General features: G+C 61.6%; 5 protein-coding genes and 2 non-coding genes across 7 annotated transcripts; all 7 read right to left on the bottom strand.

The window, feature by feature from the left end:
* Positions 1-977: 977 nt before the first annotated feature.
* Positions 978-1,970, bottom strand: LMJF_23_ncRNA2. Its single transcript, XR_002460437.1, has one exon. It is a non-coding gene (non-coding RNA).
* A 1,198-nt stretch (positions 1,971-3,168) lies between these two features.
* LMJF_23_1267 (hypothetical protein) lies at positions 3,169-4,317 on the bottom strand (the record flags this gene model as incomplete). The annotated part of the gene is made up of 1 exon (XM_001683420.1): positions 3,169-4,317. One exon carries the CDS (start codon positions 4,315-4,317, stop codon positions 3,169-3,171), a length of 1,149 nt encoding a protein of 382 aa, XP_001683472.1.
* Positions 4,318-5,258: 941 nt separating this feature from the next.
* LMJF_23_1263 (conserved hypothetical protein) lies at positions 5,259-6,068 on the bottom strand (the record flags this gene model as incomplete). Its single annotated transcript, XM_001683419.1, has 1 exon — positions 5,259-6,068. The coding sequence occupies one exon, from the start codon at positions 6,066-6,068 to the stop codon at positions 5,259-5,261; it is 810 nt and encodes a 269-aa protein (XP_001683471.1).
* An 800-nt stretch (positions 6,069-6,868) lies between these two features.
* On the bottom strand, positions 6,869-11,449 carry LMJF_23_1260 (conserved hypothetical protein; the record flags this gene model as incomplete). Its single annotated transcript, XM_001683418.1, has 1 exon — positions 6,869-11,449. The coding sequence occupies one exon, from the start codon at positions 11,447-11,449 to the stop codon at positions 6,869-6,871; it is 4,581 nt and encodes a 1,526-aa protein (XP_001683470.1).
* Positions 11,450-13,015: 1,566 nt separating this feature from the next.
* LMJF_23_ncRNA1 lies at positions 13,016-14,041 on the bottom strand. The gene has a single exon (XR_002460436.1). It is a non-coding gene (non-coding RNA).
* Positions 14,042-14,766: 725 nt separating this feature from the next.
* On the bottom strand, positions 14,767-18,825 carry LMJF_23_1250 (conserved hypothetical protein; the record flags this gene model as incomplete). Its single annotated transcript, XM_001683417.1, has 1 exon — positions 14,767-18,825. The coding sequence occupies one exon, from the start codon at positions 18,823-18,825 to the stop codon at positions 14,767-14,769; it is 4,059 nt and encodes a 1,352-aa protein (XP_001683469.1).
* Positions 18,826-20,168: 1,343 nt separating this feature from the next.
* On the bottom strand, positions 20,169-22,325 carry LMJF_23_1240 (conserved hypothetical protein; the record flags this gene model as incomplete). The annotated part of the gene is made up of 1 exon (XM_001683416.1): positions 20,169-22,325. One exon carries the CDS (start codon positions 22,323-22,325, stop codon positions 20,169-20,171), a length of 2,157 nt encoding a protein of 718 aa, XP_001683468.1.
* Positions 22,326-23,200: the final 875 nt, after the last annotated feature.

Below are 23,200 nucleotides of genomic sequence, written 5' to 3'. Positions count from 1 at the left end.
GCATTAGGTCTGGAGGTACAAGATGGAAGTCGATCATGGTGTGGGAAGGACATACACTGTTACGTGAGGGGTGCGCTTAGTGTGCACTGTGCCCGTGCGCGACCACAGAAATGGAGTGATTGCCAGCCGTCGCCCTTGGGCGAAAACGACAAATGCCAAGCCCGAGGTCCCGCTACACGGGAGCTTGACGCTGCCAAAGTCGAAATCAGAGACACGCATGCATCTCTGCACGCACGCGCACACACGCACGCAAAAAAAAAAGCAGAAAGACGTTTATGTGCCGCACTTCCTTCTCTCTCGCCCCGATGAGGCAGCAGCCTGTGTGTTGCTGTGCCCCGTCGTGCGGGACAAGAGCAGAGGGTGCAAAATCGAGCCGACGCCACCCATCACCGGCCCCACCCCCACTGTTGGGGTGACACAAAGAGCGCCCTCAACGAACAGACACGAGCGCCGTGCCAGCGCAGACGTGCACCGTGACGGCAACACGCGCAGGAGGGGGAGAAGGGAATAGGCCAAAAGGGAGGGGGATCCGTAAAGAACGCGGGATAGCGGGAAGCCGCCCTCTCGCCACTCCGCCGCCGCGCCCAGCGGTTGGGCAGGAGAGGGAGAGGGAGAGGGGGGAGGGAGGGAGGGAGAGAATAAGACGAATAACAACGAAACAAAATACAAGTTGGAAAGCAGAGACGGAGCAGGCCCTGACGAAGGGAGCGGAGGAAACGGTGAGGCCACTTGGGTACCTCTTTGGAGAGAGGCAGGCTGAGAAAGATTAGCCGTGAGCTGTGCACGTGGGTGGGGGGAGGGGGGAAGGAGGGTCTCCCCAGACACGATAGGTAAGTACGCTAAAGCGCTGCGATGCGGCTTGAAACACCCTTGCCCCCTCAGACGTGGTGCAGCGCAGGGGATGCCGGAATGGGAGATCGGGACGGGGAGGCCGACGGCTGCCCCTGCCACAGGGGTCGCTCTCCGAAGAAGGACTAAGGCGGAGAGGCAGAGCGACTCCACTGGCGACGGAGGTGATGACTGCTACCGCTGAGCGATGCGCCACCGCCCTGGGAAAGAAACACAGACGAGGGCGAAGCACCGCTGAGCAGGTAGTGCGACCCCTGACGCGAGCGGGGTGCATTCGCCGCGAGCGATTTTGCTTCGAGACTGGCGTAAGAGGCGTCCTGCAGCGCCAGTGGCACGGGTGAAGCCGGTAAGGAACGCATCGACTCTGCCCTGGAGTCACCCTCACCTGCGATGGCGGCCACGGAGCTGTGCCGCCCAGAAGATGCGCGCGATGTCATGGAGACACAATGATAGAGCGAGGGGGATCCGTTGCGTTCGAACTTAGTGTGGTCGCCTACCTGCTGCTGAGGCAGCGATGAGGGAGGCAGGAGCAGCAGCGAGCAGGGGGAATGGCCCAGCGGGTCAGAAGGCGATGGAAAACGTGGGGACGAGAAGGACGAGCGCATCGTCAGCGGCGGCGGGGGGGGTGGCGTCGGAGGCGGCACTGTGTAGCCTCTGCAAGGCAGGTGCCCACTATCCGTGAAAGGAGATGGAAGTGATGGGACGTCGTATCCAGACACGGGAGCACCGCAGCAATAGCTGCAGAAAGGGGTCGAGGAAGGTGCGGCGCAGGGGTAATAGACCGGCGACACCACAGCGTCCTTTCGGCCAGTCGACGGGTCTTCAGGTGGCAACCATGGCAACTGCGTTGGTGGCCGCACGATGCGCCTCTCCGCCACAAGCTTGGCCGCCATCTTGCATGCCTGCTGCTCCACCCATCGCTTGTGCGACGGCAGAAACCTCCAGAGCCTGCACAAGGCAATGACAGCAACACCCAAGAGGATTCCGGTGTACACACGGGCTGCGCTGACAATGATGAACACCGGCACACACACACACACTACCACGACAGAGATGATGGTGTCAATGATGAGGTAGCGGTTGCACCGGCAACACCACAGCTCCAAGCCCAAGAGGTGCATGTTTGATGAAGGAGCGAGTGGGACGGGAGAGTAGGCGAATGAAGGAAAATACGAGCAGCACCGGCAGCACCAGCAGCGGCAGGAAGAGAGTGCAACGTTGTCTCTGTGAAAAAAAATACAGATCAACAGTTAGAGCGTCGCTGAAACAGCGCGTGTGCGTGCGTGCGCGAAGGTCTCAAGGATGCGGACGTGAGGAAAGCGAGATGAGGAATTGAAAACGGCATGAAGGATTGGGATGAGGGGGCGAAAGAAGGCTGAGGACGTCCCCAATCCACCCCACCCCCTCCCGCCTCTTCTCTTGCATGCACGCCACAACAGCGGCAGCACGAAAGAACACAGGCAACGAAAGCTGCACCCAGTAACACCTACAGGAAGCTGCGTGCACCTGGGGGCCGAGACGACACGCCCGCTACCCTCCCGTGACCCTCAAAAGGTGAGAACGCAGGAGAGCAAAGCAAGTCGGCGGGAGGGAACAGAGGGCAGGCGTTGGCGTCGCGTCACGTCCTGGCCGGCCTCGTCCCCCTCCATCCCGTTCTCTCTCTCTCTCTCCTTCACGTGGAGTTCATCTGCGATTTTCTCCAGAAAGCAGAGAAAGCACGCCGTCGCCGCCTCTTCCATACATTATGACTGCTGCTGCACGTTCGTCGCAGCCTGCCACGTCTCTGTCGGATCGAATAAGGCATAGCGAGAACAGAGACGAAAAGAGAAGTGCCGCCCGCAGAGGCGGCCCAAAGACAGAGAGAAAGAAGCGATAAAGTAGGAGGGTGGGGAGGAAGGGGTCGCCCGCTGCAGAACACGCGTGTGTGCGTGCGTGCGTGCGTGCGTGCGTGCGTGAGAGAGAGAGAGAGAGAGAGCGATCGAGGCATAGGAAGCAAGCGACGATGCTGATGTCCTGCTCCACACATCGCACGCTCCGTCGCGCGTTCCGCAGCGGGTGCCCGTAATCAAGAGAATGGTCCTCGTAAAACAGAGCACACACGCGCGGGTGAGCTGCCGGCGTTGACTGAACGCGGTACTCGTGCGCAGATGCGTGCGTGTTGGGAAGAGGGGAGAGAGCAGAAAGCAGGATGAAATGGTGGGCAGTCAAAGGAGCGTGTCGGAAGCAGAGACAGAGAGGGAGAGAGAGGAGGGTACAAGGAGAAAAGGAAACCCACGAACAAAACCATTAAAGAATGCGGAGAACACCGACTAGCATGCCTCAGGGAGCACCGTCACGTGCCACTGCTGGAGAGAGGCGCTGCGACCGCATCGTCGTGCTCAGCACCGCGATCCGCGGGGACGACGAGCTGCGTGAGGAGGACAGCACCGCCTCCTCGTACGTCGGCGGTGACAGTGTGTCCATCTGCGAGTAAGACGGCCCCACCTTCGACGGCTGCGAGCACACTGACAGCGGCGTCTTCGAGTCCGAAAAGGTGCGCGCGAGCTCGGCGGGGAGCCACGCCGGGGACTGGACGGCACCGCTCACCACCGGTGTCTGCGGCAACGACACCGTGGTCATCGCGGCGCCTGTGCATCCGTGCATGCGAGACGAGGAGCTTGTCGTTGGCTGCATCGCCGACAGCGAGGCGGGTTCGACTGAGGGTACCTCGCTGCCGTGCTCTGACAGGGTCGTGAAGTCCAAGGCACAGGCGCGGGACATGCATGTGAACGGCTCGTGTGAACGCCTCGGTGCGCGTCTGCCGCTGGCACTTCGACTCCCGGACGGTGTTACGGAAGCGGCGTTGCGATCGGTGATCGACGAAGAGGGCTCCTGGCGCGAAGCCACGTGAGTCAGCGCAAGAAACTGGGCTGAAGACTCCAGCGCAGATGCCGACAGGAACAGATCACAGGACGATGGGGCCGACCCAGCAGCGGCGCCACTCGTCTTGCCACTGCTGTTGGCAGTGATGTCATTATCCCCCATGTCCACCCGTGCCTGGTGAGTGGGGGTCGGCGAGCGGCTTCCAATCGCCAGAAACCCGTGACACCTCGTCGTTGCCTCCGTCGACGAGCAGCTCGGCAGTCGATTGCCTCGGCTGTAGCTCGCCACGGGCATCAAGCGAGACGCCCCCGTGTAGGGCATCAGTACCTTGCCCACGCCGCGTTGCCGCATCTTAGCGTCGGCCAAGCGATGCGCGGCCCTGCACATGTGCACCCTCTCTCGCGGCAAGCACCGCCACGCACGCAAGGCGAACGCAAGCCCCCACGCAATGAAGGTGGCACCGTACGGCCGTGACTCGGGCACCACCACCAGCAGCGGCACGCATACGCACAGCACGAGAGTCAGGATTATCGCGCCGATAGCCACGTCTTGGTGACGGCGCAACGCACCGATCACCCTGCCGTATAGAGCCATGGCGACGTCCATGTCGTGAAATCGAAGAAGGTCACAGAAAAGGAAAAAGCAAACTAGAAAACTGGGAAGAGCAGCAGGAAGTGGTGGCGAGAGGGGAGAGGGAAGAAGAGCGCGAGAGAGAGGAGTGTCACTGGGTCGCGGGCGTGCCTCTGTGTCGCAGGATGCGCCTCCGCAGAGATGGGCAAAAAGATGAGGGGAATCGCCTCTGTGTGTTCATCTCGCATGTGTGCAAGAGAAGAGATGCATCGTTGTATGCGTTCCTCCGCTCGGCCCCCTGGTGCACACAGACAAGCAGACAGAGAGATACAAGGGACAGTGCAGGCCCTGTGCATCGCAGGCGCGGGTGCCTCCGCCTTTTCGATGGGCCTTCATGACCTTCTTCACCGCCATTTCACCGCGCCTCTCCCCTGCCGTCGCCCACAAATCGAGCGAAAAAGACCAAAGAGAGAGGAGATGGCAGTGTAGTGGGGGTAGGGGTGGTAAGAGTATGCCGGACTATGGAGCGATAATGCCACAGGCTCCACCTGCTGCGGTACGCGTTACCTGGCACGCCGCGCCTGCGGGCACTATCATGTCACGCTCGCTCGCTCTCGCCAGCACGTCCACGGTCGGTGCTATGCCTCGCCTTCGACTCTCTGTGTTCCTCGGCATCTTTGTGTGTGTGTGTGTGTGTGTGTGTGTGTGTGTGTGTGTGTGTTACGAGAGAAGCAACCGTGCCGCACCTTCGGTCCCTTGTTAATCGCGTGAGAAGGTGCTTTTCCACAAGACTGTGAGGAGAGGGGGAGAGGGGCGTGTACCACGGTGGCACTTACGGAGTCGCTCCCTCTCTGCCCTCCCTCCTCGACCTCGTCCGCTTCTGCACGTGAATCGCAGGAGAAAAGAAAAAAACGAAAGGCCGAGCAAAGAAAGCGCGGCAGCCCAGCGCGCTCCTCGAAGAGGCCGCGGAGACGCAGCTACGCGTGTTGGCTGCGCGTGTTCTTGCTGCGCTGCCGCGCTTCCTCCTCACGGCGCTGCTTATGCGCACGCCAGAGGTCCGCCTCGTATCGACGCAAGGCTGCCTGGAACTGTAGAATAGCCTCTGCTAGGGTGGCACCATTCTCATCTCCCGCTCGCTGAGGGGTTGATGGCGCGGAGTTGACGGACGCCGACTCATCCTGCGGCGCATCGGCAGAGGACGTCGTTGTGGCGGCCCGCTTGCGTGACCCTGCCTTGGCCAGAGTCAGGAAGCGCCGCGGGCCCTGTTGCATGGCTTCTGCCGCATACGCATTCACCTCCTCTAGTGTCAGCAGCCGTGGGGCCGTGGTGGCGTGCGAAGCAGACGCGGCCTGGACACGAGCGGTAGTATCCTCTAGCTCCTTCACCCGTTGTGCTGCCCGCTGCGCTGCGTCGGCCTCAAAGACGGTGTCAGCGATCTCCGTCACAGCACCGCCAAAGTCGAAGGCGAACTGCTCCGACTCGCCCAAGAAGAACGTCCTCTGGCGACGCTTTTCGGACTCCGTTGAGACGCCTTTGCTGGGCGCGTGCGGCATCGATGCCGCCGCTCCCTCGGTGACGTCAGCCGTCATCCTTGTCACTTGAATCGCCTCTGATGACGCCGGCGGCAGCGTGGCTGCTTTCCTTGCAGAGCGAGAACCAGAGGCAAGTTCACGCTTCGGCGTAGCCCGGTGACTATCGAGCTCGTTGCTGGAAGACTGCGCAGATGAGGAAGAAGAGGCGACGCTGATGCTTCTTGACGCGTGTGCCTGGTGAGCTGCACGCGGCATATTGAGAGAGAGGTATCACTGGAGGGAAGAAGCGAGAGAGAGGGAGATAGGAGAGTGGGACTCAAGTCGCGAAGACCAAGTACCGATGCACCACCGAAGCCCTCTTCGTCCTTCTGCTGCGGCGGCGCGGAGTCGAATTGTTCTGGTGCATTTTTCGTGTGCGTGCGCTTTCCCCTTTGGTTGTGTAGAAAAGGGGTCGCCACAAACGGCAGTGGTGGGCCTGCGTGATCTGTGACGTCGGCCCGCACACAAACGCACACACGCGCACACGCGTGAAAGAGAAGGCGGAGACCGCGATGTTCGTCCTTTCGGTTTGGGTCACGAGAACGCTGATGAGTCCACGGCACACGCCGACATGCGCACAGGCATCATGGAGGGAGAGCGCGCGCGCGCGATAAAGGTGCCAGGCACACCGAAGCAGGCGCATGCATGCTCCCACACCTACATACCACAGCAAAGCACTGGCAAGTAGCAAACCGAAACAAAAAAGGAGGCGTGGGGGGGGGGGGGGCGTATTCGATTCACACAGACGCACGAGAAACAGAGAGACAGAGAGCAGGCACAAGTCATGGAAGCCGGTCTTGCTCGGCAGCAACCCTGCCCCCACAATACGAGGCGGCGGTAGGCGGGGCACAAATCTACATGGAGACTAAAGGGTACCGGAAGGGCACACACACACACACACACACGCGAGAAAGACGCGGCCATAGAGACACACGTGCGGGCACAGGTGCAGAAACGAGCCCCCGCCCCCGCCCCCTCTACATCCCCCGGCTGTCTCTCCTACCTTCTCTTTCGAGCTAGGAAGAGGGCCTGAGGGCTTGCATCCGCGGCGGCTTTGGGTCGGTGGGAGTCCTATCGGTCAGCTGAGCATTCTCCAGCAAGTCGGCGAGAAAGCGGCGCTCCTTGTAGTGCATCCGGTAGGTGAAGGAAATTTCCAGGCAGAGGCGGCGCACCTGCGGTTGGAGAAAGAGCTGGGGCTTCCTCTTCATGATCTTGTACAACGTCTTCTTGGCGTTTTCGCAGCTGACCGGGTTTGATAAGGCGTACAAGTTTTCCAGGATGCGCTGCGGTACTTCCTGAGTGTTGGGGGGTGCAATGGAGTCCGCGTGAGCGTGGCGGGCCGTCGTGTTGTTGGGTGCCGCCATGCACGCGATGGAGACCCACTTGGACGGCTTCATTTGGGCAAAGGACACCGAGTACGGGATGCCCTCGGCGCTGACGTACGCATTCGGGTTCAGCAGCACCGAGTACCCTTTCTTCACGAGGTCGTCGCCGCCACGCCGCGAGCGAGCCAGAATCGCGCTCCCCAGAAGTCCCATGCAGCGCACAGAGATCGTGGAAGCGAAGCGAGAGAGGGCGATGAAGCGCCGCTGCAGGCCAGGCACCGAGAGCAGCATGCCGTAACCCACCTCCGTCGAGCCGACCTCGGCAACGCACAAAATGGCGTCCTTCAAGGCCACGATGTCGCCCACGCAGTCCAGGGAGAAGGACTGTCCGGACGATTTGCAGAAGCGCGAGGCTGAAATAATCTTCGATGACGGCGCAGACAGGTAGCCCTTCTTGAGCGTCTCGATCTCCTTCGCGGTAGCGATGCTCGACTGATCAGCAACGCCGAAGCCACAGAAGCCACCACTGCCGTTCGCAGCGGCCGTGCTGGTGTTGCCATTCACGCCACCCCCGGCGTTGTTGCTGCCGAGGGAGGTGCCCGGCCCGCCGCGCAGCCCATCGCGCACCCGGGCAACGCTCAGGGAGTTGCCCGGGCCGTCGCCCGCAACGCTGTAGCGCGGCACACTCGAAGAGCTGGCGAGGGCGCCAAGGGCTGGAACAGACGCGCCCCCTACGCCGCCGCTGCAGTAGGCCGTGTTCGTGCTCGGGTGCACCTGCTGCTGCCGCTGCTGGGATTGCTGCTGCTGACGCATGTACCGCGCAGCGTCGGTCGTCAAGCCAAACTCGCCGTCGCTGCTGTTCTCCGACAGCAAGTCGTCCTCGTCGCTGAGGGAATCGTCGTAGACAATATCCGGCGGCAGCGGCTGCTCCAGCAAGCGTTGCACAGAGCGTGTCCACAGCTTACTGTGCTTGAACATCGCACAGCCTTCAACCGAGCTACACAAGACGGAGGCGAAGTGCACGGGGAAGAACTTTGTGCTGGAGGCGTCCGTGGTGGTCAGAAGCGGCAGATACGCTGTATTGCCCGTCATGCGGCCGTACATGCCACCAAGGGTGTCCGAGTAGGAGTGGGCGTGCCGGCACGACGGATCGCTGGTGGAGGACATGAGCACACCGCCCGCACCGCCCGGCCCCCCCGCAACCGCAGCACTGTCGTCGTAGGACTGCAGGCGCTCTAGCATAATGGTGTACCGCACCGACTCGGACTCCTCCCACCGGCGCAGCTCCTTCTCCAGCCAGCCGTAGCATTGAAGAAAGCGAAAGCCCGACGGACGACTGGCGATCCGGTAGAGCAGCACGTTGAGCCGCAGCTGCTTCGCATGGCTGAGGATCATCTCGCTCTCCATTAGCACTGTTGGAAAGCACTCGATCAAGTAGTCGAGGCCCTCGTCGGAGCAGAGGCAGATGCTCAGCAGCAACTTAAAGGCGCTTTCGATGACACTGAAGAAGTCGTCGTGCAGCGCCTGCAGGAGCGTTTCGATGCCCCATTTCATGGAAGTGGACAGGTCGCGCCAGACTGCTTTCTTCAGCTGCTGCGCCGCGCAGAGGCGGATCGTGTTGCTCGGGTTGCCCAGCGCCGCGCGGAAAGTTTGCCGGATGTCTTTGCAGACACCGTAGTTGGGCACCGCGCCAAGGTACAAATACTGCAGGAGCTGGTAGCACACGTCCTGGAGGGTATCCTCTTCGGTCGGGCTCTCTAGCCGGGGGCCCTTCAGCTTCGAGAACATGCTGTCCACGAGCGAGAAGATGCCGTGGTCTCGCATGAGCAGCAGGCCATTCGCGTGCGCGGACAGGCGACCAGTTATGCGTAGCAGCGACCGCCCGATACATGTGTTGACCACAGCACGCCGCAGTATGACGGGCTTGCCGATTCGCACCTCCTTCAGCATCGCCGCCACGGCCGCGACGAAGCCCATGTGCTCCAGCAGCGCCGCACCGTCGCGAGAGCTCAGTATAAGATCGATCAGCTCCACTCCCACCATGCACATCTGCGGGGATACCGTGTCGGGCGGCTGTGTGCTGAAGGTAGAACAAATCTGCGGCGTGCTGGAGTGTGACGACGGTGTAAAGAAGAGCACGAGACTCTCCATCAGCTCTCGCGCAGCGCGGAATCGCCGTGAAAGGTGCAGTGGGCCCTGCACCAGGGTCACTAAGATGTCGAAGTTCCACATCTGGCAGCCCTTCATTCGATCCACCTTGCAATCACGCAGCATCGTGGCGAAAGTCGGGTCGTCGACGTCCAGCGTGCCGGGTGTGTTCAGGGTAGTGTTCGGCATCTGCGTCGTGCTGGTCGGGATCATGCTAGCACCGCCGCCGATGCCGCTGTTCTTCTTATAGCTGCGGAAGAGCTGCGAAGTGAGACCGCCAACAAACAGGCTGCCGTCGTTGGCGAGGCGACCAACGGCTTTGTTGAAGGCCTCGTGCAGCTTGAAGACGATCACCTGCGGCAGCACCGTGTCCATCAGCACGAAGATGTCTTGCAAGAGGCTCGAGGCGGCTGTCGTGACGACTCGGTTCTTGTTCACATTCTGCATAAGCTGCGTGAGGGCGTAGGGCAGTCCGTGGTAGTTAAGGCAGACGAGAACGCGGCCCAGCAAGGGGTCCATGACGTGGTAGCCAAGAGCCTTCGTTGTCGGAATGAAGTCGTCGAAAAGCGCCGCGTCGCCGGTGGCGTCGGTCAGCGCCAAGTCGCACATGAAACTGTTGTTGTTCAGGTACTGTGTGTCGTTGCACACGTCACCGCCGCTGTCGTTCGCCTCCATGGCCTGCTCCTCAGCATCGCGGGCGGCCTTGCGCAGGCGGTCCTCCTCAAAGCCCTTCCAGGTGTCCATGGGAACGATCCCGCGATGTGGAGCGAGGCGCGTGAGCAGCTCGTTGAAAAGTGTGATGATGACCATCTTCGTGTCGAGCGACCCCGGTAGGTGCAGGACATCAATGATGGAGCGCAGCTCCGTCACCTCGGAGCTGATCCACAAGCTTCCGACACAGTTAGAAAAGATAGTCACGATGAGCTCCTTGGCGTTGTTCTGCATTGTCAAGAGGTCCGTGCCGCCGGACTTGGCGGTGGACAGGAAAGGCGCGAAGATGGTGCGCAGATCCGTCGGCTTGAGGTACTGGCGTGTGCTGGGGGCGTCGAAGAGGTTCAGGAATGTCTGCACCACCTGCTGCGCCTCGTCCGGGGTGACGCAGCCGTTCGGCTCAATGCACGCGTTCAGGAGAACACTGTGAAGTCCTGCCGCCGTTGCTTGGTCCGGTCGGTGGCGGAGAAGCTGAAGAGCGATGCGGACGGCGACGCTGCGCCGCTTTGGCGAGGCGCTGGCAACCGAGTCCGGGTGCTCCAAGAGGGAGCTTAGCCGATAGAGCCAGCCAAACGGCACCCGCGGGTAGGCCTTCGGGTCGGCGATGTTGAGCTGCATCAAGCGTTCCATGAGTGACAGCAGCGCATCCACCTCTGCGTTCAATCCACGGTCACCGCAGAAGGCGGCCCAGCGCACGGCCTCCCCATCCTCGATGAACCTGCACAAGAAGAGGCTGTTGCCCGCGCAAACGTACGCCATTCGCATGCCCAGCAGGCGAAGAAGGCGACTCACGGATGCTAAAGCAGACGCCGCAAGGGCAGCCAGCGCCTGCGGCTCCGGTAGTTCGAACAGCACCTCGCTGTTCACGTACCACTTTTCACATACGGCGCAAAAATCGCTCATGCGCTCAGCGCGTCTGCTCAGCTGGGCTACGGCATCGCCGCCGACGCCGCCGCTGTTGCCCACCGCGGGAACGTTCGCTGAATTCGCGCTCGGCAACAGCCGCCCCGATTCGGCACTGCCCACCGCGGTGGCAGTGGCGAGAGGGCCTGTATTCAGCTCCGAGCGATCCTTTGAGCTTGTCATCAGCAGGGTTTCGCTGGCGAAGGTGACGGTCGAGACTGGGATGAAGGAGCTTCCAGGATCCAGCAGGTCGCGGATGGTGGACCGGACAACGCGGTTGAAGTACTGCTGGACAGAAGCGATGTACTCTTCCCAGGCCGCGCGCACCTGCTCCCGCGCAGCCCTCGTAGCCGCAAGCACATCGGCGTTGTCCTCTTCCTGGGCAAGTGGGACGAGCTCCTTCTCTATGACGGTGGTGTAGCGTTCACGGGCCTTAGGGAAGTCCTTCAAATCGACCGCGTACTGCTGGAGCAGCTCCAGCGCCTCCTTGTGCATGCCTGCCGTCGCCATGGTTTTGTGCCAGACGCCTTTCTGTTGGATGTCGCTTCGTTGTGTGTGTGTGTGTGTGTGTGTGCCTCTATTAAAGAGGGGAGTGATGAAAATACCAGAGAAAGACCGTCAATGCGCGCGCACACACACACACCAGCACTGAGGGAGAAGCGAGTGAGGGATGATGGGCACCGGGCTAACAGCGCGGTGTGAAAGAGGGAAGATGATCAGCGCCGACTCCTCTTCTCTCCCTCAGCACCGTCCGCGTCGAAATCAGGGAGAGACAAGACGAAAACACGAAAAGAGTGCGGGGCGCCCCACCCCAAAGCCCGACAACGACGCGTCGGTCACGCGCACGCGTAGACTGCAAGAGAAAAAGAGAGAGAGAAGTGGGAAAACGCACACGCGCACACACGCGCGGGTGCGTGTGTGCGCGTACAGGTGGATATGTCCGGGTCGAATGTGATCTCTGCGTATGCGCCCCACGTGCTTATGCTGGCATGCGTGTAGCGTAGTCCAATGCTGGCGCGGTAAAGCAGCCGGGGGGGTTGGGGGGGGGGGGGCATTTAACAAGAAGGAAAAAAGAGGCGAGTCGGCAAGGATAGCCGCAACGTGAGCAAGTGAAGTAAAGAGAGGCGAAGTGAGGGACCGATGAGAGAGAGTCGAGCCGTGAAAAAGTGCCATCTGCTGGCAGAGCCAGAGCCCATGAGTATGTGTGCACGTTGGCGTGTATGTGAGAGAGCCAATGTAGAAGGAGGTGTAGTTCAGTTCCGTCACACACACACACACGATATATCTCCGTTGACGGCGCTCCATCTTCCGTTTTCGTTCACAGTCTCGCTTCGCCTGTGGCGCTGGAGAGCCGTTGTACCTCTCGCGTGTGTGTTGGGGCTGTGCCTTCAGTTTGCGCACTTGCTTGCCCTTCGGGGCGTTGGGAGGGGGTCAATACAAAGCACACACCGCATCACACACGCACGTGTACATCAGCCAAGGGTGCAGGAAGCCATGCCGATTTCCTGTCTGACCACTGCAGCGGAGATGACGAATGCGGCTGCGCCTGCACCACCTACCCGCCACTCACCCGCCCCGGCTCTCCCCTTGGGTGTGTGCGCGTGCGTGCGTGCGTATGCCTTGTCCCTGCAACCCCTTCAACGAGAATCCCAGTAGCGTAACATGCGAGACGCAACGCACGACGAACGAACCAGAAAACGATGGCGCATGTGGCAGCGATCGGCAAGCAGGCCACACCGATGAACGCGGTGACGCGACACACCCTGTGACAGCGTGAGCTCCACGAACATTATGCACTGCGTGTCCGTGCGTGCATGGTAGGATAGACCTTGGAAGGGGGTCTTGGAAGAAAGAACAGAGGGAGAAACGGGAACTGATCGCGAACGGACAGGCAACGATGTCGTCGGGCACGCACACACAACACACCCGCACCGCCGTCCGCGCTGGTCTCTCACGGAGCGACCGCCTCAGGCGAAAAAGAAGCACAGAAGGCCCATCACGTGCCTATGACGCCGCACTCACGTAAGAGAATCGCACGGGGCACCGTGCGACCGTCCACAGCTCGGTGGTTGTCTACTTCAACCGGTGCTTCGGTTGAGGGGATGGAACCGCCGCACGCGCGCCGCCAGTCCTCTTGCAATGGATCAGGCTCTCCCCACCCCCTTGCGGGGCTACGGGGGGCAGCCTGTCGGTACTGTCGCGCGATGCCGTACGGCTGGTCACTGCTGAGCTGCGACCGTTGACCAAGAACACACTGCCGCTGCCACCCAGCAGCTTCGCGCCGCCAACGCCGAGCACACTCTCACCCACCGCAGCCGGTGCCGTAGCGGACGATGATGTGCGATGTGGCCGCGGTGGCCCCGCCAGCGCTGGCCCACGCAGCAAGCGCCCCTTGTTCGACGGCGCTCGCTGCCCGGTCCCGGTGGAGGTGCAACTTGCCGAGTCTGCGCTGTGGCTGCTGCTGACCGCAGCCGAGGAGTGCGCCACAATGGCTAACGGCTCTGCCGCGTCGGAGGGCAGCAGGGGTGACCCTGCATCCCCAAGCCGACCCTTACGCAAGGTTCCTGTTGCTTTATTGCTGCCGTTTGGCGCGGTGCGCGGGAACCCGGCGGGCGCGGAGGCAACGGAGGAGGTTGTACTTGTCTCTAGCGCATCTAGGTCTCCGCCCTCGCTGCCGATCGTGGAGGCGAACGACGAGCGGCGCAACATGGCAAGAGAACGGGCGTAAATGGAATTGCGGTGCTCCTCGATGACCTCGCGGCAGTGCGCCACATGACGTGAGGCACTCTCCCAGCTCATGTGCGGATGTGTCAAGTACTCCAAGTACGCCTCCACGGCCGCGTTGTCGAGCTCTGACGAAAACTTCACAGCCGCGGAGACTTTTGCGGTCGGCGCAGGAGTGGCAGCGGCAGGTGAAGGGCCGGAGTCATGCCCCGGATGCGCCGGCAAACGCCCTCCTTTCACCGCCGGCGGTGATGGCACATGGCGAGGGGCAAGACTGCCTGCCGCCACAGAAGAGGCGGAGGAAGTCAAGCCAGTCAGTGCCTCGTCTTCAGCGGGTGTGCCGGCGCTCTCTCGTTTCTTGATTCGAAGAGGCTTCATCCCACGCCGGAGGTCGACCCCTTAGAGGAGAGCGAAGTGCACGCAGATAAAGCGAAATAAGCACACCTTCTATGCTACATGTAATACCATCTGGAGCGCAACTCAATATCATGTCCTCCTCACAAGAGGCCAGTTGCGGTTGTCGGTGGCGAGAAAGAGAGTTCGTGTACGGGTGTGGCGGCGTGTTATCATAGTTTGCTACCCTGTCTTCGCCACACGCTCGTGTACACGACCACCCGCAAGCGTCAAGAAGGAACGAGGAGAGAAGCAGCAGCAGCAGCAGCAGCGGGTAGCCGCCCACACAAAAAAATGGTGTGTGTGTGTGTGAACGTACACAACAGAATGGTGGAAGGCAAGCAGCCGAAGGTAAGAGAAAGGCAACACAGAGCGAGAGAGAGAGAGAGAGGCCAACAGACGCGCATCCGATGGGGGACAAGGGAAAAACGCAATCAGCAACCTACATGCTGTCGCGATGGGCGGTGAGGCCGCCATAGCTGATGGATTTCTCGCATCCGGCTGCGGGGGAAGGAAGCGGAGGTCTGGCTTGTTTCGCATATGTTTTTCCTTTCGTCGTGCTCATCGGTTGCTGCACCTTGTTCGCGATTCTAGTAAAGTCGAAGAGCATGGGCATGGGTAGATGAAGAAGCGGTGAGAAGGGGGCAGGCTCAGACACAGAAAAGTGGTTGGGAAGAGCAAAGACGGAGAACTGGTGCGCGCGCCCCATCTTACACGAAGCTGCGCCCGGTGCGATCCTTGTATTCGAGCCTCAGCAACTCCTCCTCCATAGAGAGGTCCCTCGGCGGCGACAGTTCCTCTGGTAGCGGTGGCGGCGGCGGCGACATCGGGGGTGGTGGTATGAAAGGCGGGCTTCTGGTATTCAACCCAGTGGTGTGCAGCTGCGAGGGCGATGGCTCTGCGTGTGGCGGGCTCGAACGCGCGCCGATGGTGGAGGCGGTCAGGGATAGCCGCAGCACCGCCCCGTGTACAACGGACTGATCGCGCCGCAGAAGCGGTAAGGCGAAGGACTGCGGCTCATTGGGTCGATGCACCACTTGTGCCCACTCGCACACAGCCATGGCCCACACGCACGGATCGGTGACGGCAGCAGCGCTCGTGGACTCCATGGCGTCGGCGTCGAGCAGGAAAACGACAAGCGGCTCGCGCAGGACAGAGGCGAGCTGCGTGACGGAACGTACCGGCAGCGATGCACCGTAGGCGCCGACTCTGCCGTCTCGAACGTCAAGCGTATACTCCCACGTGTAGCGCGGCGTCGGTGGCGCGTCGAGCCACACCTCGACGTCGGCTGCTTCGACACGAAAGTAGCAGGACAGCCGCGGGATGGGCGGTGGCAGGTCGGCCGGCAGCTCCAGCCGCTCCACATCTACCCAGAGACATTGAATGGCTGACCGCATCACCCTCGAGCCTTCGCCGCCGCTCCCTCCAACCACCGGCTGCGCCGACAGAAGCGAGCGATCAACGTGCATGAAAGAGGCGGAGACAGGGCTGCGCTCCATGTCGGAGTCGTGGTCGGCTCGGCTGCTGAACGGCGAGCCGCCACCTCTGTGACGAGCAGCCTGCACGTCGCTTCCTTCCCTTCTACCCCGCGAGGACGCGCTTGGCCAACGCTGTCGTGGCGGCGGCGAAGGCGGGGGAAGGTGCACCACTAGCGCCCCAGCGGTGCCCGCCATGCGCGACTGCTGTTGGATGAAGAAGGACGAAGCGGTCGATGACGTGTCCCCGTCGGCAGAGGCAACCGGCACCAGCTGCAGTCGACTGTGGCGAGTGTGGAGGTGGGGGTCGGTGGAGGTGGTCTTCGCGGCGCTACGCGTGTGGCGCGGGGTCAGCGTCGGCCCCTGGCCAGACTCTTGCCGCCGATGCTCGGCGGCGCCCAGTGAAGTGCTGGCGGTAGTCCGCATCCAGTCGAGCAGGTGCGACGACGCGTCATGCTCGTCGCCTGCCTCCTTGCCGGAGGCGGCAGCGGCACCCTCGGCGATGGCGGTTGCCACCGATTTTTCCACGAGTCGCACAAAGTCGGCCGAGTAGGGACGCCGCGCCGTCAGGCGGAACTCGACGGAGGCGAGGTGCCGGCCTGCAGGTGTGACCAGGTGCACGTGGCCCTTCAGCGTTGGGCGGTTGGATTGGAGGCAGTCCTCCCGCAGCACAATGTCGGCCAGGCTCACCTGACCCTCCGCGATTGTCTCGAACATATGCTCGGCCATGCGAAGGCATGGGTGCATGCTACCGCTGGAGCTGGCACCGTGCGCGCTGTGCGTAGTCCCGGTGTCAACAGCGTCTGTCGCTGAGAGGTGCGTCTCCTCGTCACCCGCTCCGGCCGCTGCGGCTAGCGTCATGGCGGCTGCCTCCTCTGCATTACGAACGCGGTGCAGCTGAATCAGTAGTTGGCGCGTGTGCAGGTAGTAGAATAGGAGCGCGTCCATCGACACGCAGAACGATGCGGTCACCTCGAAGAAGCCGTTGAAGCCGCGCACAGTGCCAGTGGTGACCGTCTCATGCACCAAGAAGTCAGCAGAGCAGAACATGGTGGAGAACATCTCCGGCACCTCGATCCCCTCCGGCACCTCGGCAGCGACGAGCTGGCCAAGGTACAGCTCAAAGATGTTCTCGTTCTCACCGACCTCGCCAATGGGGGCGTTCGCGGGGACATGATAGCCGCGTAATGACCTCACCTGCGCCTCAAGGAAGGCCACGCGGTCCAGCTGTTTCTCTAGCAACTGGTGCCCCGCCCTCTCTCGCTGCTGCAGTGACACCTCTGCCGCGGCCACGCGGGCCTGCTCTTCCTTCTGTCTCCCCGTAAGCCTATCCAGTCGGTCCTGCAGCAAGTCGTTTGTGAGCCGCAGCTGGTGCACTTCAGAGATGAGCGCCGCGTTCGCCTCGTGAAGCTCCTGCAATTGGCAGGCGACGGTCGTCGGGTCAGCTGGGAGATCGCCGAGCACTGCCGCCGCCAGGTCAAAGCCAGCATTCTCACCGCCGCCGCCATCATCCTCTTCAGCGGCGGCGGCGGTCTCCCCCGTGGCAGACGCGCCAGTCGCCTCGCCATCGTTGGCTCCGCTGCGGCGAAGCGCTGCAGCTCGGCGGCGGCGGCGCTCGTCGAACAAGAAAATGCCCGCGCGATCTTTTCGACCAAAGACGTTGAGTATCTCCTCCGCCGTCAAGTCCTTCGCGTCCGTCGCGTGGCTGGGCCACACCACGTCAAGCTTTGCGGTGAGCAGGGCCACCTCCCCCTTCAGTGAACGCACCTGCAACTCCGCTGCGTCGCGCTGGCCCTGAGCCTCCTCACATTCGGCACGACACTGCAGGTGCTGCTGGGTGCGCTCAGCGATGTCCTTGTAAAGCAGCTGGGACACCTGCTCCCAGTGGGTGGCGGCCGCCTTCCAGTCCGCTACGTCCCTCCGCACCTCTTCTCGAGCGTGCCCCAGGGCGTCCTCAGTGATGTGCACAAAATCCGACATGAGTTTGATGTGCTCCCGCTCAATGGCATTGCGTTCCTCCTGCACACGCTGCAGCTGCTGCTCTAGATCCTCCACACGCGTCCCGCTGAGAGAGGAAAGATGTGCTTCGCGTGTCACCGTGATGAGTCGCTTGCGCTCCTCCACAAGCTGGGTGCTCAGACTTTTCAGCTCCACCAGCATGTTCTCGTTCACATGCCTCTGCGACGACAGAGCGGACTCGGCCAGCGCCAGGTTCGAGCGCAGCTTCATCACCTCCGCCGTTCGGTCCCGCGTCTCGGACAGCAAGCTACGCACGTCCTTCTGCAACAACTCGTTGCTGTCTGCCCCCACTACGAGGCGGCTGCGCAGCTCCGTTATTTGGCTCTCCAATGAAAACCGAATCTTTTCCTCCTCACTGATGCGGTCACGCAGGGTGCGCTCGAGGTCCGCTATGGTGTGGCTCGCGTTGGTGTACTTCTGCGATGACAGGTCGCGCTCACGCACGAGCTGGTGAAGCTGCGCAGACACGTTCTCCAGCCGCGTCTGCAACGCCGCGTGCTGCGCACGACTGCACCCCAGCTCTTGCTGAAGAGTTTGCAGCGCCGTCACGGACTCGTTAAGCTTGCGGCGGAGCTCCTCGTTGGCGTGGTAGAGAGCGCTAGCCACCACGTAATTTTGCATGCTACTGCGGCCGTCGGTGCCCCACACCATGGCTGGATCGGGCAGTGCACCTGCCTCGCCCCACGCGCTCGCCTCGGCGATGGCGGCCACCCGAGCCGCCTGGGGAGCAGCCGCAGAGGGCACCGCGATGTACTCCTCCACTCCATGCGGCTGCGGCTGCTGCTGTACAGGCGGCTGATTTGGCGACGATGAAGGCTGGGCGTACAAAGCAGCCTGTGGTGGCGACGGCTGCTGGGAGTCGTTGATAGAGTCTGCGCGGCTGATTTGGTAGTCCACCCATCGATTCGGCAAGGCCGAAATTCCCAGCGAGGTGTGAGCAGGCGCACTACCGCTGTTGCCATTCTGCGGGGTTGGAAAGCACCGCGGAGAGCTCGGTCCAGAGACCTCCACATTGCGCTGCGACGCCTCCGTATAGCGGGGCTCAGAGCGAAGTGCGGGCTGTGGCAGGCGCCGCGCGGAAACGGAAGACAAGGATGGGCCTGTAGACGGGGCGTCCTTCTTTCGTTGCGCAACTTTCATCAACTTTAGCTCCTGTTCCTGGGCATGGAACCGCTTCTGCAGCCGCCGATAGCGCTCCTCTAGCGTGAAGTAGGAGTCTTGCCAGTCCGTGCCAGGTGGTCGCGCGGATCGCGTAGCCGTGGAACTGTGGGCCATGGCACAGCAAATGCCGCCGACGGTGTTGGCTGGGTGAGGAGGTGTGTGCTTCTAGTCTATGAGGTGAAAAGGGTGACGGCGAAAGAGAGAGACGGTGGCTCGTGCGCCCGGAACGAGTCGACTGCGTGCGTGTATGTGAAGGGGGAGGGGGGCGGCAGCAGCAGCAGCAGCATAGCTACCGGCCCTCTCAATGAGTTTGCGCGTTCGCCAGGTGCCCAGGAGATGAAGAGGGGGCGCAGACACTGTTGATGCAGAGCTGACGAGCAGCACCTCCAACCCGGCGTGCTTCCGGAGCGCAGAGCACGCATGCACACGGGGCTAAAAAGGGGAAACGCAGATAGGAAGGAAGCTCTGTCATAATGCGCGGAGATATGCAACACAGAACAACAGAGTTGAGCCGGCAACGGAGATGTACACACGAGAAAGAGAGATGGAGATGAGCGGTTTGAGAAAGTATTGAAGCGTGGATGGGGTGGTACAGCCTGGCGAGGCAACCCGGCATGCTGCAGCGGCCCCCTTCCCCTCGCCTCCTTCAATGAAGAAGGAAAGCGGAAAGAGTGTGCACAACGGGCATAGAGAAGAATTCGGTAGATGGAACCGAAGACAACGCCATTTGTGGAGTCGCTGGAACACTCACACAACCACGGCGCACCTGACCACGCGCATCTGCATCTGCGCGTATGTGTGCGCATATGTGGGGGGAGGGGGGGGGGTCGGAAGCTACCCCACCGCCGCCCTCAGCACGCCTTTGTGTGACGACAATAATAGTTGAAGTGTTTTCGTGGCGCCTTACGTGGCTTATGGAAATCAGCTACGCGTCAAGGAGGAAAGAGGATCTCGGACGTGCGCGTGCAGGTGAGTGGGTGTATGCAGCACAGCAAGCACAAGAAGCACCGCTATCGGCGCCGTGTTACTGGGGATAATCCGGTACAAGATAATGACGCGGGGACGCGACATCTGTGCCGTCACCAGGCATGCCATCCCTCATCCACACGCGCGCACACACGGGAAGAGGGCAAAAGGGAGCGTCAGCCTCATTATTGTTGTTGTTCGACGGGCCATCGGCTCACAGCTACGAGTCGCTGCAAGTGCGATCACCCGCCACCCCACTGACGCCCCATCGACACATCGCGCTGATCCTCCTTGCCCCCTCTCCTTGCCTGGTATGTCGGTCCCCTTCCGTGAGCCCGGCAAAGAAGAAAAAGGATGGGACAGCAGCCAGCAAAGAGCGTGGCGCCGCCGCCGGATGCTCGACACTCTCCCACACAACAGAGATGAACATGATAACGGGGAGAAAGAAGGCGTCTCTGCGTGTGCGTGCAGCGGAGCCGTGTAGCGCCCTTTTACAGACTGCGGTTGTACTTGGCCAGCACTGCGGCAGACACCTTCTGCCTATCCCGACCTTTGCGCAGCAGCTGTGCGAGTCGGCGCTTGGCCGGCAGTGGCTTCACCGCAACTCCCGCCCCCTCCTCCTCCTCTTCGCTGTCGTCCTGCGCCTGCCGTCGCCTCTTCTGCTGAGCTTTGGAGATCATGCTGTCCCACTTGCGGTACCGGGTGTACTGCAGGCGACGCTCGTACTCCTTCTCGATCGCCTCGCGCCTCCGCTGCTGCTCCAGCTCCGCCTCCTGCACAACATCCTTGAGTGAGGTGGGGAGCAGCTGACGGTCGACGGACCATCGCGCCTGAGCGGTGCGGGACGGCAACACCTGCATCCTCGAGTCGCTCAGCTCCTGGAATCGGCCCACCTCGGGGTCACCAAAGTGACCAGAGGACAAGTTGAACTCGTCCTCCTCCTCGAACAGCGCCCACGGCGGCAGCTCGCTCGCAGTAGCCCCGTCCTCTCCTTTACCAGTCGCCTCACCGCCACTGCAGTGGCTCTGCGACTCCACCAACGCTGACGACTGTGAGGAGGTGGGTTCCAGCACGACGTCTTGGCCGGCGCCGCCAAGAGGCGTCCCCGCGGCGACGCCGAGTACCTGCATCTCTCCACCATTCTCTGTGGGTGTTGGCGTGAAGGACTTGGCGGACGCAGCGATCCCGGCCGCCTCCATTACGTGTCGCTCTCGACGGAGCGCGTTCTCCATCTTGCGCTCGCGCCGCACGGCATCCTGGCGCACGTGTTGCAGGTGTCGATTGATCTCCTTGCTATCGACCACTTGTAGATTGTTCGTGCGCTGCGCGATCACGCGAAACGCTTCGTAGTTCTCGAGTGTCTCCCGCATACCCTCCGCCTCTTTCTGCAAACGAATCGGTGGCGTAGGTGCCGGAGACGCGAGCACATCGCCTGCACCTGCCCCCTCGCCTCCATTCTGCAGCGCGCTTCCCACGTACGTGGTCACGTGCCACTGCACCGCTTGCAGGAGTGACGCCGCCCCCTCCTTGCGGCGCCAGCGCAGCTGAAACTGGTAAGCGTAGCGCCGGAGCAAGGACTCTGGCAGCTCATCCAGGTCGTTCGTCCCCGCCTTGCTGTGAATAAGAAGCAACTCTGGCTCAGACAAGCGAACGCGCTCCAGCCGCTCCGCGTTGCGAGACACCGCCGGCTCTTTGCAGCGGCGCTGAGGCTTTCGCAGGATGCCCCACGGGGCGTAGAGAACCTCCGGTGTCAAAGAATCCTTCTCCGCGTTCCCCAGGGTTCGGTCCTGCGCGGCATCTGCACGGGCGCCGGCGTCTGCGTTCGACACCGGCGTGGTATCTGAGGGCTCCGACATGTTCAGCTGCCGCAGGTCGGCGGCTAGGATTTGCTCCACAGAGCGAAAATAGTGGCACCGGCGGTCCAGCATGGCACGAATCGAGCTTGCACTCACGGTTTTCAGGACGCGATCGATAAGCTGCGTCTTTGTGCCGTGACGGTACTGGCGCTGCGCGGCCAGATAGATACGCAGCTCCTCCTCGTCCATACGTTCAAGAGACACGCGCAGCTCAACAGCAGTGTTGCCCTTTGCTGTGGATTGCGCATGGCTGCGCACATCTTGTGCCATCTGTGTCGTGTTCCATGCATCTGTGGGATTTCGGATGTGCATGGTGGCGATGGTGCCGCTGGATGAGGCTGCACCTGTTTTGGACGCGCCTGGGGGTGCACCAGCGCAATCCCCAGACGGTGTCCCTTCAGCTTCGGGTACAGCACCTCCGGCAGCCAGCGACGGCGCTGACACTGGCGCACTCGAAGTTGTGGCGGGCAGCACCCCACGCATGTACTCGTTGAACTTGGCGATGCAGCGTCGGTCTTCTTCTCTCTGCCGCTCACGCTCTGCCCTGGCCAGCTCTTCCGGGAACACGTCCACTGCCTCCTCAATTTTGGTTTGGATTTGCTCCCGCAGAGCCACGCGCTGCCTCGAGGTGGCATCGCGCAATGCCACGTACGTCTCGGGCAGCGGCTGAATGTTCTGCTCGATCATGCGAGAGAAGAGCTTGTAGGCCTGCCACTCAAGGCCAGCACGACCCATGGTGGAGATGAGCGACGTGTACATGAGCACATCTGGCTCGATGCCGCGGCGGAGCATAACGTTCAGCTGCAGCAGCGCGTCCCGCGCCACGGCGTATGCCTCGCCCTGAGAGACATCGTCTGGAAGCTCTTGAAAGGGTCGCTCGTTGACGTGCCGCCGCGCTACGGTGACAGTGTCACTAAAGTGATGCGCCCCAACGCTGCGCCTGCAGACCAGCAAACCGCACCCGTCGACATGCGCACTGCGATGCGCCGCGCAGAGGGTAAGAGACACGTGTGCTCGTCGCAGTGCAGGACGCGTCGAGCTCATGTAAACAGGTACACTACTTGCCATCGTGCAAGCGCGCCAGGATAATGCAGAGGCACACACGCAGGCGCTTCGATGACCGTAGCACCTCTGATATTTCTTTCTTGTAGAGAGCAATGAGTTCACGCATTGGAATGGAGAAGCAGCGCGCCATATTTTTCATGCATCGCCAGACGGAGAGAGAAGCAGCAGTGTGCAGATACGTGTGAGGAGGAGAGACATAGGTGCTGCTTCCGGCCTCTTCTCCCCAAATGTCTAGGCAACGGATTACATGTAAAACGTTCAAACAGAGCGCGCATGGGCACGTGCGACACGCGCCGCACTGAAAGAAGGGTGAAGAACGATGGGCATACGCCCGTTGAGAGACACCACTGAGTTGGCGGCGCACCACAGCCAACAACCATCGTTCTCATTGCGCCATTGTACCTTCTTTTTCCAATGTTCCTAAGCTACAATGGCTCCTTCCATGTCGGAGAGGGAGGAAAGGAGGGGGGGCGTCTGTTTCCTGGTATCAGTCCTCAGTCAACAGCACCCATCAACCACTTCCTTTGGCTTCCCTTTTTCCCTTCGTGTATGTGTGCCGTCGTTGCTATTAGGCAAGCCTGCCAGCCGTAGAAAGAGAGAGA

Source organism: Leishmania major, chromosome 23 (assembly GCF_000002725.2).
Source record: "Leishmania major strain Friedlin complete genome, chromosome 23".
Classification (NCBI taxonomy): Eukaryota; Euglenozoa; class Kinetoplastea; order Trypanosomatida; family Trypanosomatidae; genus Leishmania; species Leishmania major.
This window is presented reverse-complemented; position numbering and strand designations above follow the sequence as displayed.